This window comes from Zonotrichia leucophrys, chromosome 4 (assembly GCF_028769735.1).
Source record: "Zonotrichia leucophrys gambelii isolate GWCS_2022_RI chromosome 4, RI_Zleu_2.0, whole genome shotgun sequence".
Taxonomy (NCBI): domain Eukaryota; kingdom Metazoa; phylum Chordata; class Aves; order Passeriformes; family Passerellidae; genus Zonotrichia; species Zonotrichia leucophrys.
The window spans coordinates 39404973-39418411 of NC_088173.1; the positions used below are offsets into that span (position 1 = coordinate 39404973).

The window sequence follows — 13439 nt, forward strand, 5'->3', positions numbered from 1 at the left end:
CTTGTCAAAGAACAGATAATCTACGCAAGATAGAAACACTCGCTATGGTTTGGATGATTCTTCTTTTTGTTCAGTGAGGTGCAACTTCTGACTGAAGTGGTGCAATAAAAGCTGAGAAACCTGCCCAACAAGTGTTTTTGAAATCAGCATGATTCCATGAGAAGTTTTGAATTTGCTGAGTTCTTGTTCATTAGACCTAGCTATTGAATTCAAAGTGAAACAGTTATCCAATATTGTAACCAAAGTATTTAGGTGCATTTTTACAAATTCTCCAAATGGCTTCTATTTATTATTGTTTGTATTGTTTCTGATAAAAACTGTATCAGAAATCTAGTGAAAAAAATCAGAATAATTAGATATTTGCAACCTCTGTCATTAATAACTTATGATTTTCTGAAAATGCTGTGGATTATAAACCCACCAACAGACTGCTTATGGAAATGTCAATTATAGACAATGCCTGGTTTTGATTTTGGAATCTCAGCAATTCTATTTAGGACTCCACAACTTGATGATCATATGTTCCTATTTCATACCAAATCTGAGGAGGTAAGTGGCTTAACAGGTAATACATTTGCTAACACACCTTTCAATCCAATAAAATGAAAGTATTTCTTTCTAATACCTGAAGGCTTCACGGAAATCAATGGCTTTAAAAAAGCTGATGTTTGCTGATAGTCTTCTTGACTCCAGCTGCAAATGCAATTGGATTTCTTTCTAATGAGATTGATACATTGCCCTTACTCTGGATCTCTGGAGTTCTGTGAGACAAGCTAAGCAGTTTGTTGAAGACACAAAACAATAAAGAGGTCAGAGGAAACACTTTCACTGTGCTGAAACTGGTACAGAGTCCTCAGTCAACTCTTCCCCACACACGACAGCAGTCCTACAATGATGGTGAAAGTGTCTCTAAAAGATGAAAATATCTTGGTGTAATGAACTGCATTTTGTCTCTTTTCCCAGTAGCTGAGGTCAGCTGCATTTGCAACTACAGTTTTTGCATAATTCCTATGTGAAAACCTCCTCTTCCGTTTTACTTTCCTGAACACCATAAAAGCAGGAACCACTAAATATAATTTTTGAATTTATCTTAGTTTAACACAAGATATCAACTGAGCTTTAGACACCTAGAAGATTAAAGACAAAACAAAGGTTCATTTAAAAACAGTAAAATGTTCATCAGCAACAGTAAAAATAACAAAAAACAATGGATCAGTAATTTCTAATACCTAATACTACTTTTGTGGGTAAAAGAAGCAGTTACAGAGGCTGTCTAGAAATAGATCTTTAACAGCATGCTGAATTTGATAATTTCATTATCAAATGAAATTTGATTACTATTATTTCATGTAGTAGTAAATACAGTTATGCATGGAATCGTTATTATGAATTAGAATAACAAATGTGTGCTTGAATGAGATCAGAAATATACTTTTTTGCTTTGTTTTGTTTAGCTTTTTTTTGGTTACAGATCTAATTGTTTAGACATAAAGGTCAAATGATCCCAGGAAAGGAATTGGGTATTAGCAATTGTGTGTTTAGAGAACACACAAGAGATTTAAGAGTTGCAATCAATAAAGCACTCCATAAAGTGCACATGGTCTTTAAGAACAGCCTTTCCAGCTTTTCAGTGTTTTTTCCAACAACTTACCATGAAGATGATTCTTGACAAAGCGAATCATTAATACTAAACATCTATGACAAAACTGTAAAGAATTTTTTAGTAGTATATGGATAATTTAGTGGCTTATCAGCATTTATTGAACTTCACAGCAACCTGAGATTTTTAATTAAACATTCTACCTGATTTGCAAACAGTAATTGTGATTCTCAGCTGAACATGTATGTTCCTTCAAAGATCCTATGCTTTGATACTTCATTTAACTGAGATGACTTTCTAGAAATAATAAAGCACTGCTAATCCAGTCAATCCAGTTGCTGGGTTTTCCTGTTCAAGATTTATCAGATGATTTCAAACATATTACAGAAACATACTTTTATCTACGCAAAACTGAAAAAGCTCAAAAAAATTTCCTACATGATTTAGTGCCAGATATTTTAATTCTTCAGGCCACTAGCATCACATTTTCTATTGTTCTTTTCAGTCTGCTTTTGCAGTTTTTGGACAACATATTTTTACATTTTATTTAGGAAGGTTGCCTTTTTTATTCAGAAGAAGGTTATATATGTTTAGAAAATAATTTCTGTGGCACAACCAGCTGAAAACTTGCCAGGAAATGAGGAACCTGAAATGATTCAACAAAGGACTCAAAATTTCATAAACTTGCTGGCATAAAAGTAGGGATTTTGAAACTCTTTCCTGCACAAGCTGCCCCCTCTGGTACACATTTTTTTTTCATTGTGAGAAAATATCATTAGGTATAATTGAACTTTCCACTTTTTCTGCACAGATTTTTTTGCGCCTTTGTCTTGACAGAAGAATAGTAATAGGAAATATAGGAAGGAGAGAAAATGCCTCACTCTTATTATCCTTGTAATTGCAACTAAAATTTATTAGCAAGATGTGTCCTGGATGGATCAAAGAAATTTTCACTCAGGAGCAGTTTCTGTTTACGGATCCAGCATTTTTGAAACTCTCTCTCACACAATTTTACTGATTGTTTCAGAGACTGATCCCCACCAGCACCGGGGCAAACGTAAAGCAGAAGAAGTTTATTTCATCAGATTTCCCACGGAAATCTGATTTTGCTCATGGATCAGTTTTCGTTCATGGATCTTCTGCCGTCTGGTGGGATCGGGTAGAGACCCTTGCTGAGAATCCTGCGTGCCATTAGCAGGCAGCTACAGCAGTGGGTTCGGGGCTGTGCTTCAGATGAGTCCAGCGAAGGAGCTGTGCTCAGTTTCAGCGAGGAAAGAGTTAAGGAGCTCCGTGTTCCCCCGTGCCCGGGAGGCAGCCTTTGTGTTTAACATTGGCAGGGGCTCAGCTCGGGCTGGAGGTTTGTTTTAATTGGGGGAGGGGGCAGTGAAGAGGGGACGCTCCGACTTCTCCCGTCTGTCTCTTTCGTTCACTGTTGTAGCGGAGGTGGGGATTCTCAATTCCACCCAGTCAGACGCAGGCAGGAGGATCTGGTAAGACTATCCCAGGAAAAGCCACTCCGCAGGAATTCTCCGAGGCGGCGGCGGCGGCAGCATGAGGGTGAGCCGGGCGGGGAGGGAGGCGCGGCGGGGGGAAGGAAGTGCGCGGGATGCTGCGGGAGCCCCGAAGCCATCCCCGGACAGGAACAGCCGGGAACAGCCGGGAACAGTCGGGAACAGCCCGGCCCGAGCCGCGGGCACCTCCGCACCGCTGAGAACGCCCCGCACAGGGATTCGGGTGCGCCTCTGTGTGCGGGTGTGAGCGTGTGAGAGACAGGAAGGGAGAGAGAACAAGAGACGGCACAAGGCAGCTTGGGGGAACTGTTATTCCATAAAGTTTAACAATGTATGGATCTGGCCAGAGGCTCTCTATACAGGCTGCAGGGCAGGCAGCACTGGTTTGCCAGTGCAGACTGGAATCGATCCTTGGCTGCTGGAGCAAGGAGCGTGTTTCCTCTCGCCTTGGAGAAGGAGCCGCGGGCTCCTTCCCCGGCAGCGCTCGCTGGGAACAGCCCGGAGAATCCCTCTTGCCGGCGTTGTTCCCTTCAGTGCCCTCCTGCCCTGCTCCGCTTCATTTACTCCTGCTCACATCTCAGCTGCCTTACACTCATTAAGCACTGCTAACGTTTTAGCTGTTCTTTGGAACAATTTCATTTCCACTAGTACGGTCTCTTCTTGCGAACCTCGGCATGGGAATTTTTGTGGCTTGATACTCGAGGCAAGTCAGGAATTCAGTTCCCCGCATTCACAGGCACAACACAGGCGGGAGGCTCCCGCATTAACAGAGCACCCGCACACCCTCCAGGTACCCAGGCTGCGTGTGTGAAGGACAATCCTAGATTACCTTATCACAGAAAGTTATCAGGGATGCCAGTGTGGTACTCATACGAGGCAGGCTGCATGTTATATTCTGCAACAAGATAAACACTTTCAAAATATGCACAGAGGAATGAAGGGCTTTCAGGAAGCTATAAAAAAGTACCCTTAGTAGTTAGCCTATTAAAAACTTTCTCGTTTTGCTTCTTACGGAAAAGTTTCTTCCGGGAGAGGGAAGAGATGGTAATTGGCAATTTTGGTCACAGCTTTGCATGCTGGCGGCATGACTGCCATGCTGCCACCATGTTTATATGATACATACATCAAATTTTCACAAAGCAAGGAGGAAACTAATATAACCACTAAAACATAGGGCTGTGGGTTCTGTTCATAGCTTCATCACATTTACTTGGGAAAACCATTCATAGTGATACATGTTTCCCATATGTAAATTTAGGAACTGTAATCATAGAAAATAATACAAGTATTAATCCTTGCCTGAAAAGAGTTACAGTCAAACATCTCTTTTTTCTAGTAAGATTTAGAAACCTAAACTGAAAACACTTGCACCATGCTGCTGCTAAGTGCCCTGAGATACTGTCATAACCAGCACTGAATTTAATTAAATAAAGAAGGATTTACTATTTAGTATGTTAAACTTTGAAATTAAGTCCCTGGGAGTTCACAGTTGGCCAGCTGCTGATCTCAAATACAGCAAGGATGGAAAGGTGGAGCCCTGGTCTGTGAGGGACAGCACTCTGCATGCCAGACAGGAATACTCGGGTTAGCATCGCATCTGCTGCTCCACAGAGGTACACACACACTTCCACAGACCACATACAACAGAAGCCTGCAATACTCGTAAATATTTATACTCTGCCTCCTCCAGAAGTACTATCAATAAATTTTCTCCCTCCTTCTCTGGTAAATGTCTTGCTATAAACTCTGACTTAACAGCTCCACAGGGAATGAAATTAGGATTCATTTATTTAAAAGGATCCTCCCAAATACTTCAGGCGAGTCCCTGGAAATCAGAAAGTTATAAATACTTTATTTGCTATTCTTCTTTTGTCAACATTGAAGCACTTTGTCTTGTTTTGCAGATATAAACCATGTAAAAAAATCTTAATCTTAAATTAAACCAAGGTTTCAGGCAAATGGACTTAAATGGCATCCCTGGTTTCACTGGAGGTTTGGTATCTACAAACCCTGTGGCGGTGCTTACACACAGGCAGTCACAGTCACACTTACTAGGGCAGGATTCTATGGTACTTTCTTCCCTACCTGGAAATGACATGAGTTGTTGCTTAGAATACTAAACCAAGTATTTTTTTATCCTTAAAGAGCTTAATTTTTTATTATTAACTTCACTGTGGCTAAGTACCAAGGATGAGTTGCAATTACATTCAGAACAAGATGACAGAGTTTGAAGGTATTTTCCTGGCCAGAGGCCTATCCTAGGACTATAAAATCTTCCTCCTAATATTTTGAGATTTTGGATCTGGTCCAGATTTTGATTTGAGATACATGTCTTATCAGTTTTCATTTGAAATCCAGGTAATAAATCAGACAAAAATAATATAAAGTCTAATTGTTGTAGTACCTCAAAAATACTCAGAAAATAGATCAATTTACTACCTTTAATTTTTAATGTAGTGCTTTTACCTTTCGTTTGCAAAGGAAAAAGAGTAAGTTCTTCTTTTAGCTGAAATACCATTCAGCAGTTTCCAAGACAGGTCGACTGCAAGACTATATTTTAGAACAGAATTTCATCACCCGTATTTTTTCCATCCCTATATAAATTCTGTCTCAGCAGGGTTTTGTGGGACCTTATTTGCATAAGCTAGCACTTAAGGAATTTTTTGTGTTTGCCTCTTGTCAGACAGGTAATGGGGGTAATCTAGATTTCAGAGCAGCACAGTGAGTACAAACAGGTGTTTATACATGTGTGCTGCAGAGGCTGAACATTGAGATACCTTCCCTAAATGAGAAACTGGACGTGTTAGTTAGACTACCTGTTGTACTGATTATATGGTTTTTTCCTTTTCTTTTCCTGCTTACAGTTTCTCTCCACAGATGAAAAAATGAGAAATGTCTCACTGAAATACTGAAGAAAAAAGCAAATCTCTTGTCTCACTGAATTTGCTCACTGGGGACTTCAGGATGGAAGCCTTGTGTTTAAGAGTTTCCTTGCTGCTGCTGGTGCCGGGATGTGTCCTCAGCGACAGCTCTGACAGAGACGTTTCCAACCGGAGCGACTCGGGAAATCCCCTTTCCACCTTCTCAGGGATGGAATCCATTCTCCTCACCACCATGCAGCCCTCCGTGTCCAACCAGACTGTCAAATGTTCCCAGCCGACTAAGATTGCTGAAACTTTCAAATACATTAACACCGTGGTGTCCTGTGCTATTTTCATCATTGGGATGGTTGGGAATGCCACTCTGCTGAGGATCATTTACCAGAACAAGTGTATGAGGAACGGCCCGAACGCGCTGATAGCCAGCCTGGCGCTGGGAGACCTTATCTACATCGTCATTGACATCCCCATCATGGTGTACAAGGTAGGGCACCACCACCCATTCCAGCCGCAGCTCCTTACCAGTTCCCTGGCTGTTCTCTGGGCTTCCTCCTCTACCGAGTGCTCTTTTGTCAGTGAATAGTGCAATTAAGGAAACAATACAACTCCTTTTTGTTCTGCAATAAACCCCTTGCTCTCAGGTCTCACCTCCATTAATAAAAAGTGTATCTCCCATTAAAGATAATGCAGCTCTTAGCTCCTAACCAAAGCGTGGCCTTGGGCATTTCAGAGGAGCTCTTCACTTCTCATAGCTGCTGCAGCTAGCAAAAGAATTTATGAGGGAAGACTTTTTATAAGCTGTTCTCCTCCTTGATGAACTAGCTGCTATTTTTATATTATCCAATCCTTACTTCATATTTTTGCAGAAAATACTCCCTGCAATACAGTCTTCTTATTATGACTTTGAAGGAAGATACTACGTCAGTTAAGTTGAGCCTTAAGGTTTTCATTTAATATTCATTAATAGCAGAGTCTCAAAATTATTCCAATTATATCACAGACCATTTCTGAAATATTAAATTTCATCTGGATTTGTTAAAGTGTAAAAAGGCTCCTCAGAAATTCTTTTATCCAATATAAAGTTATCTTGTCCCAGTGTTTTGATTTTCCAATTTAATTAAACAAAGCCATAAAGCAGTGCTTTTTCTGATGCAATTCATGTTTACTAATATAATTCAAGGCACAAAATGCTTGAATGAACAGAACTGAGCCCTTTTTAAATATATTTCTTTGATATTAACTTAGAATCATCTTAGAAAATCATCTTAGAAAATCATCAAAGAATTTTGTAAGCTTGTACCTGTCTCTTTGTGGACTGTACACAGGTGCATAGCCAACAGGATATCTGACTTTTTTTTTCTTTTTTCAGTAGAAACATTAAGTGTTTCTGTTTGTAAATAAAACACTAAGTCATATAATATATATGTCATATAATTAAGAAAAAGTGTTGTTCACAATTTCAGCCCTAAGGATTCTATTGACTTTTATTTACATGTGTTTTAAATGAAACATTTTAATGCATGGTTTTATAATAACTGGTGCCCTGTGGTTTCAAACTGGATTTTAAAATTAAGGAAACAATGATTTTAAAACATGCATTTTGTATCTTGGTAACACTGACATCATAACTGCATTATAACACAGGTATTCATAGGACAAGATCATAAAGTTTGAATTAATTAATGGAAAAAGATTCTCTCTGTGTGCATACATTGCATTTGTACAGAGGCACTGGGAGTCTGTTATTGTCCACCCAACCAGGAGGAAGAGGTGGACAATGTATTCTAATAAGCAGTCAGATAATGTTTCAGGATCACCAGCCCTTGTTCATGCAGGTGATTTTAACCTACCAGACATCTGCTGGGAACTTAACACAGCAGAAAAGAGGCAGCCCAGGAAATTCTTAGAGTGTGTGGAGGACAATTTTAGTCACAGCTGGTGGGTGAGCCCAGCAGGGGAGGGACTGTGTTACACCTGCTGTTTGCAAATAGAGATGGGCTGGTGGGACATGAGGTGGCTGGAGGGCACTTGGGGCACAGTGACCATGAAATTATAGAGTTCTTGATATTTGGCGAAATCAGGAAGAGCATCAATAAGACTTTTACATTGGACTTACAGAGGGCAGCCCTTGGCCTGTTTAGGGGACTTAATCAGAGAGTTCCATGGGAAGCAGCCCTTAAAGACAAAGGAGTCCAGGAAAGCCGGGTGTGCTTCAAAACAGAGATCCTGAGGGCACAGGAACAGACTGTCCCTGTGTGCTGAAAGATGAGGTTGACAAGGCAAACTTCCAGTCTGGATGGGCAATGTGGTTTTGAAGGAACGTAGAAATAAAAAGAGGATGTATCATCTTTGGAAGGAGGGTCAGATCTCTCGGGAAGTAATAAAGGGGTTTGCTAGGGCATGTAGGAAAAAAATTAAGGGAGGTTAAAGCTCAGTTCAAACTTAATTTGGCAACTTTTGTAAAGGATAATAAAAAATGTCTTTATAAATATATTAACAGCAAAAGGAAGGGTAAGATCAACCTTTGTTCTCTATTGGATGCAGGAGGAAACTCAGTAAATGCAGATGAGGAGAAGATGAAAGTGCTTAACGCTTCCTTTGCCTTGGTCTTTAGTGGGAAGATGTCTTGTCCTCAGGACAGCTGTCCTCCTGGGCTGGTAGATGGTGTCAGGGAGCAGAATGGTCCCCTTGTCATCCAGGAGGAGGCAGTCAGAAAACTGCTGAGCAGCTTGGATGCTCATAAATCCATGGCACCACATGGGATCCATCCCCGAGTGATGAGAGAACTGGCAGATGAGCCTTCAAAGCCACTCTCCATCATTTACCAGCGGTCCTGGCTCACTGGTGAGGGTCCAGAGGACTGGAAGCTGGCCAGTGTGACACTCATTCACACAAAGGGTGGGAAGGAGGATCCTGGTAATTACAGGCAAGTTGGCAGTATCCAGTAAGGTTATGGAGCAGTTTATACTGAGTGCCAGCGCACAGTACTTACAGGATGGCCAGGGTATCAGACCCAGCCAGCAGGGTTTAGGAGGGGTAGGTTGTATTTGACCAACCTGGTCTCTTTTTCTGACCAGGTGACCTGCGTGCCAGGTGACCTGCCTGGTGGATGCAGGAAAGACTGTGGATGTTGTGCACCTGGACTTCAGCAAGGCCTTTGACACTGTCTCCCACAGCACACTCCTGGAAAAGCTGCAGCCCAGGGCTTGGACAGGAGCACTCTGCGCTGGGTTAGGAACTGGCTGCATGGCTGAGCTCAGAGGGTGCTGGTGAATGGTGCTGCATCCAGCTGGGGCCAGTCACCAGTGGTGTCCCTCAGGGGTCTGTGCTGGGGCCAGCTCTATTCAATATCTTTACTGATGACATGGATGAAGGTATTGAGTCCTTCATTAGTAAATTTGCAGATGATGCTAAGCTGGGAGAGTGTGTTGATCTGTTGGAAGGCAGGAGGGCTCTGCAGACAGGCCTGGAATTGCTGGATGGATGAGCAGAGTCCAGTAAGATGAAGTTTAATAAGTCCAAGTGCCGACTTCTGCATTTTGGCCACAATAACCCCCTGCACCGTTATAGGCTGGCAACAGTGTGGCTGGACAGGGCCCAGGCAGAAAGGGACCTGAGGTGCTGGACAACAACAGACTGAACATGAGCCAGCTCTGAGGGCCAAGGGCATCCTGGCCTGTGTCAGGAACAGTGTGGCCAGCAGGAGCAGGGAGGTCATTCTTCCTCTGCACTTGGCACTGGTGAGGCCACACCTTGAGTGCTGTGTGCAGTTCTGGCCCCTCAGTTTGGGAAGGGTGCTGATTCTCTTGAGCGTGTCCAGAGGAGGCAATGAGGCTGGAGAGGGGCTTGAAACACAAACCCTGTGAGGGATGACTGAGGGAGCTGGGGGTGTTTAGCCTGGAGAAAAGGAGACTCAGAGGCGACCTTATCACACTCTACAACTTCTGAAAGGTGGCTGCAATCAGGTGGGGATCAGTCTCTCCAGGCAGCACTGACAGAACGAGAGGATGCAGTCTTAAGCTGCACCAAGGGAAATACAGGTTGGATATCAGGAAAAAGGTTTTTATGGAAAGAGTGATAAAGTACTGGAATTGTCTGCCCGGAGAGGTGGTGGAGTCACCATCCCTGGATGTGTTTTAAAAAAGACTGGATGTGGCACTCAGTGCCATGGTTTAGTTGAGGTGTTTGGGCACAGGTTGGACTCGATGATCTTGAAGGTCTCTTCCAGCCCAGTGATTCTGTGATTCTGTGATATTATCTATGGTGAAATGCAGCACCAGGTTCTGATCTTCCAGTTGTATATATTACAGATAAGTATTTTAACTTTGACTGGGTTTAATATAACATGGATTTGAAACTAGGATGACTGTAAATAATTATGGATGTGATTTAGTGGAAATTCTAGTTTACACTTTTCAATACTCCACCTGGGAAGTTAAATTGTCGATTTGTTGAAAAGCTTTCTGTAGAGTATTTTGGATTAACAAGTTGATGAGAAAGATTAGCTTCTGCCTGATTTGAGATTCTCCTGTCTTCCACAGCCAGGTAAATGCCTTATGGGACATCAGACTGGGGCTCTTAGCTGGACTGAGAGCCTACACAAGGCCAGGCTGGATGGGGCTCTGAGCAACCTGGGCTAGTGGGAGGTGTCCTTGTCCATCCGTGTCCCAGGGCTGAGGGGTTGGAACTGGATGATCTTTAAGGTCCCTTCCAACCCAAACCATTCACTGATTCTATGGGTGCACCTCCCATGATGTATTACAGTTTCCTCCCTGGTAAATCACCCTCACGTCTTTATGGATAATTGCTAAGGCAGCGTTCTCACTTCTTCTGATAGTACATCTGAAGGAAAAATGGCATGAGTTCTTTCCAGAGCTAAGTTTGAGAAAGAACAAGAATTTTAATTTCACAATTTTTTCTAACCTTTCAAGAGCTCTGCTTCTTTTTTGTAAAGAGGAATGGAAATCTGGAATTAATTATGCCTTTCAAAATTGCCTTTTGATGGTCTTCTGAAAACTTCTTTGGAAGTTTAGTTGAAAGCAACAAACATTTTTTTTTTTTATTCTCTTTATTATTTTGCAATAATTTTTTTCTATTATTTTTCTGTCACTCCCCTAGAATTCCATATGTGCATTTGTCTTGGTCTATCTTATATAATAAGCTGAACTATGGTTCTGATTTGATGAATAAAATTTCATTAGCCTACATGAGAAATTATTTTTGTGCTGCAGAGAAGTATTGGATAAATAAAGGCTATGAACAAAACTGCAACCCCTTGACACCAATGTATGTCAATTTCCACATGTAAGAAGGAAGAATTAAAATAAACTTTAAAGCTTAATTCTACCTTTTAATTATTTTTCAGTTATTTAACTTTCAGAATAAATTACTTATAAATTACCACATACAACCACTTTGTCTGAGGTTTGCTGCAAGAATTGTGACACAGGGAAGCATTTATGGCTTTATAAGATGGCTCTGGTACATCTCATAAGAAATTAAACTATTATTATTATTATAGTCCATTTTTCATATGAACCATTCAGTAATGTGGATGCTTACATTAGGAGTTGGATTTAAAGTTTGTTAAATGCCATTCCTGCTTGCACCACTAGGGATCCTAAAATCTGTTTCACCTTTCAGTTCCTCTTGTTGAGTGACGCTGTAAAAGGTGGCCCCTGGAAATATCATTATTGGATAATTGAAGTGATAGGCTTTTAAGGAAAAGAATTCAAGTGTTTTTATTTTTGTTGGAAAGTAATTTATACCATTCTGAACTTCATTTCAAAAGATTCTTTTAGTTTCAGAGTCAGCTTCATGTTGAGCCATATATTCGTATCCTACATATAAGTGGTTTCAAACACTTCATAACTCTCAGGCCAGATCTTCATTTTTAGAACAAAACGGGTCTGAAATCAGAGTAAATAAGCATTCAGCTGCATATTAAAATAACAAAGAGCGTTAAGATGGCCACATTGCATAGAACAAAATGTATAATACCTGTAATTATAATTGAATATCAGAAATAGTTATAATCACCTTCCTGAAACATAATTTAGCCTTAACTATTTTGATATTACTTCAAAAGAGAAGTAGATAATGCTACTGGTACTAAAATCCATTTTTCAAACCCTTAGAAAGAAGCAGCTATGAAATTTTAATAACTGGCAATGTAAGATCCCAGGAGAATTGTGTCCTTTATTCTGTTATGTATTTACACAATTAACAACGATATAATGCTGGGGAAAAGGTAATTATGTAATTTATGCCAACTAAAGATGTGGTCACAGGTGTTTGATGTTTTTAACCTTTCTTTGTGGTACAGTAGGCTCAAAAACTCACTCCTAACTTTCTCCAGTTACTGTAATTATATAGCGGATTCCCCTTATTGTTAAGAGGATTGCAATGTGAGTAATATTTACTGTCCTTTGAAGACATTCTGGATGTATTAAAGCCCCATTGCACTTAATTACCACAATATATCCACTTGAAGTATCAGATCAGTAGTAAAAATCTTAATAAACTGCGTTTTACAGGAAGGGTGACAGTTATAAATCCAACCTTAATAGACCAAACTAAGACAATTTAATTTTCAATCACATTTTTATACCACCAGGAGCCAAATAGTCTCCTCTTTACTCAAAACATACCATCTCAGACTTTCAAGGTGTCAAAGCCTAACGCCCCGTATCACTAAGAATTATTTCTCTGCAGGGAAAAGACAAGCAGAAAATAAAAGTTTTCTATTTTACACAGCTGTAGAGGTAGGGTCAAGGCTTTGAAGAAGAGATGGGTTCCTTTTCTTGTATCAGGTGGCATTGGCACATAACTGAGAGCTGCTGATCACCTGCATTACCCATCACTGCCATGTCCACTTTTTAGCAAATAAATTCAGATGCAATGCAAAAAAACTTCCTTAGAGGGCTGCTTTCCATAAAGGCTTTCCATTGGCAGTACAAAGGCAGCAGCAGAATAGGCACAGCACCCCTGTTGCCTTGGCTGCTCTGAGCTCTGACAAACCCTTATGCTGTTCCTGCTGCTGCTCCCATGGCTGAAGTACAGCAGAGCAACAGGAACAACAGCAGGTACTCACCACAGACACTGCTGTCCACTGTTCTTGCCTGAGTTCATGGAGCTTTAAACACTCTGCACCAAGGCTCTCACCTTTAGAATGGCAAAATTTTAACTGTTATTGGGAAGTCTGAGCTGTTTCTGCTTCCAGTTTTACGCACTTCAGAGAAAAACATAAAAAATAATTCTATTTCTTGGGAACTGGCCTACATAGGGCTGACATAAACTGCATTGCCTTAAATCAGAATATGCTTAACCCCTTAAACCATTAGTTTACAAAGTAGAAGCAAATTAGGCATTTTTACCTGTTTCTTTAATAACATTTTCTTTACAATTTTACTGTTATAAAGTGGAAGACATCTGCCCAGGAAAAAATCA

At 40.8% G+C, this 13439-nt stretch overlaps 1 protein-coding gene across 1 annotated transcript in view; it reads left to right on the plus strand.

Moving 5' to 3' along the window:
* Nucleotides 1-2982: 2982 nt before the first annotated feature.
* EDNRA (endothelin receptor type A) overlaps nucleotides 2983-13439 on the plus strand; it is a 32881-nt gene continuing 22424 nt past the window's right edge. The window contains exons 1-2 of the mRNA XM_064711234.1: nucleotides 2983-3157; nucleotides 5976-6474. Of these exons, the coding sequence (XP_064567304.1) occupies nucleotides 6076-6474 (399 nt within the window). The 5' untranslated portion in view covers nucleotides 2983-3157; nucleotides 5976-6075. The remainder of the gene's footprint in view (nucleotides 3158-5975; nucleotides 6475-13439) is intronic.